The sequence below is a fragment of the Austrofundulus limnaeus genome, unplaced genomic scaffold (genome assembly GCF_001266775.1).
Source record: "Austrofundulus limnaeus strain Quisiro unplaced genomic scaffold, Austrofundulus_limnaeus-1.0 Scaffold130, whole genome shotgun sequence".
NCBI classification, from domain to species: Eukaryota; Metazoa; Chordata; class Actinopteri; order Cyprinodontiformes; family Rivulidae; genus Austrofundulus; species Austrofundulus limnaeus.
Genome location: NW_013952532.1, coordinates 1,206,918 through 1,209,617, shown reverse-complemented (window position 1 = coordinate 1,209,617; position 2,700 = coordinate 1,206,918). Strand labels below are relative to the sequence as shown.

Genomic DNA, 2,700 nt, shown 5'->3' with positions numbered 1-2,700 from the left:
ATCCAAGTTTTATGTAAAAACAAAAAAATAGAAACACAATTAGATGGCATTTTAATGGTGTGTTTATGTAAAAACAGCAATTTTAGTATGCAAAAATATCTTTTAAGGTCTTGTTTATCGCAGAATAATGAGGCACACATTTGAGAAACTCATCACCTAAAACAGTGCCTCGTTATTGTTAAATTTGAGRCAGGAGCTACAATTCAGAGCAGTTTCCTTCAGCTACAGCCAGGTGATTTTGTTGTGTAGCACACCTGCTTTGTGTCAAATCCAGACCTGACTGTTGTGAGTGGTGATGTCCCAGGTGGCAGATCTGTGCTGCCTCAGTGTCTGTATCCTCWTATGTCTCCATCACACCATGACTAGATGGAACTGAGTAAACAATGGAAACAAGTCTACCTACATTTTCAAAGCTTTTGACTTATTACCCTTTTTTTTTACACTCTACTTCCTCGTTCATAACGGTCCTCCAGGCTTCTAAYTGGCTCATTCTCTTGTGGTCAGGGGTTGTGTTAAAGGAACAGGAAATTATGCAAAGATTGGACAATTTCCTCATTTCATCAACCTACCTTTGCCTTTCTGGGCTTAAATGCATTTTGAATTATTATATTTTCTTTAAAAGGATATTTCCTCTTTCATTGTATTGCTGCATACATTACATTGTGTTTCTTTTGATGTCTTACACACTAGTTGTCACAAATAGTGTTTCCCATCAAGTCTTCATATCAGATATACTGCTTAAGGTAAAAAAATACATTTACTTTAAACTATGGTATGTTCAGTCCTAGCAAAATTTGCCTATTTTTCTGCCATAAATGATTTCGTTTCATTTGTGTAAAATAGGTTTTCTAACTAAAATTATGATTCATAAGAATTTGTTATTTCTTGAGAAAATAAACCGTGCTTGCAGAGTGTTCACATGAAATGTGTTGGTTATTTGTTGGGTAGAAAAAAACATTTAGGTTGCCCCCCAAATTCAAAATGAGAGTTTAGCACCAACAAAGTATAGGATTTGTTCTCCAAGAGGTCTWATAGACTTTATTTCTTTCTGTTTTTATTTTTTGGGCAGCATGATGGATCAGTGCTTASCACTGATGCCTCACATCAAGAAGGTCCTGGGTTTGTTCTCCAGTTTGAGCTTGAGCTCTTTTTGTGTGGAGTTTGCATGTTCTCTTCATGCTTGTGTGGGTTTTCTCTGGGAACTCTGGTTTCCTCCCACAGACCAAAAACAAGTACTTCGAGTTGCCTTCAGGTCCAGGCYTCCCAAGRTCTGTGATCTCGATGGGATTTGCCTGGTTAAAAAAGGTTAATAAATAAATAATAAAATGATTTTTTTATAGGGCAAGTAAATATCCATGATATGTGGGCTTTATATTTAGTTAATTGTTTAAAAAAAAATCTAGAGAGAGACTTTGTGTTGAGTAAAAGTATTTTTTAATCAAACTGCTCATCATTTGCTCAAACGTAACTGGTTTAATCTGCCAACATTGTTCATTTATATGTTGTTTTTTCTGCTGTCTTTTAGAAAAACTGTCAAACCGAAGATGGATCTTTTCTCCTCCCCCAGGGCTGAGGTACATACAGCTGCATGTTCATTGTGTTGCTATTTATGTCTCCATGTCAGCTGCACCCTGAGCTTGACTGAATATCATGGCATCGGGGTCTCCTGCAGTAGATTTTGTGAAAATCTTAAAAAAAAAATTCTTCTTAGTATGCTGTTTGTTTTTCACCCATTGTGACTTCTGCCATTCTATTTGACAAGTTCAGTGTAATTTCTTATTGATCCATTTTCCTTAATGATTTAATGCTTTCATGTAAAACATATAAACACAACAAACAATTCAGAAAAGAACCAGTTTTACATTGTTAATAGATTTCTTTGTTCCCCTTAAGATGACTTTAAACATGTCAGCTAGGTGGCCACTGTTTTGGCTTTCCTTTTGTCAAGTTTTCTCTGCACTTTCTGACATGTTGCACAGAAATCATACATTTTTAAACTAATTGCTTTTAATTGGCTATACTGTGTTTGTGCAAAAACACAATTATAAAATATGTAGATTTGGGGATTTTCTGGAAATGCAACTTCAGAGTTGAGAATAAATGRCTTTTGTGACAAGGCTGTAGTATTTYCCCCCATTTTGCATGAATACAGACATATAGGACCAACTTACCCATTTTTCCTAAATTTATTGAAGTCTCAATACTGGCAGGCTGCAAGTTTTCCACTTTCTCATCTTTCCCTCCCCGCTTCTCTGCTGCTGACATTCCGCTCAGTCACACCCCCAGCACCCCTTGTCCTATGGAGTGAGAGTACTATGGATTTTTTGTGAAAATTGTAAATTTCTAAGGGTCACGATACAGATAAACATCCGAAGGGGTTGACATTAATGTAGTGGTAAAGTGCCATAAAGCCGTTTGTAGATTCATTATTTGAGTTAGGTCCTATTTTAATGCAATGATTAAGCAACAACTGAACATCAAAAGGCCCAGGCCTCATTTAAAACTGTTCAGGTAAGAGAAATGAGTGCAGTGACAAAGTTCTATAGAAAATCATCATAACTTTTGTAATACTTTAAAAATATTTTAAGAAAGTCTGACTCTTACATGAAAACAGAAAAAAAGGGTTGATTCAACAGTTTTATACAGAACTTTATGATTAACTATTACACACACACACACACACACACACACACACACACA

General features: G+C 35.7%; 1 protein-coding gene across 1 annotated transcript in view; it reads left to right on the top strand.

Moving 5' to 3' along the window:
* The window catches only part of ncf4 (neutrophil cytosolic factor 4), a 34,004-nt gene that overhangs the window by 15,921 nt on the left and 15,383 nt on the right, over positions 1-2,700 (top strand). Inside the window, exon 7 of the mRNA XM_014015490.1 lies at positions 1,526-1,574. Coding sequence (XP_013870944.1) covers positions 1,526-1,574 — 49 coding nt within the window. The remainder of the gene's footprint in view (positions 1-1,525; positions 1,575-2,700) is intronic.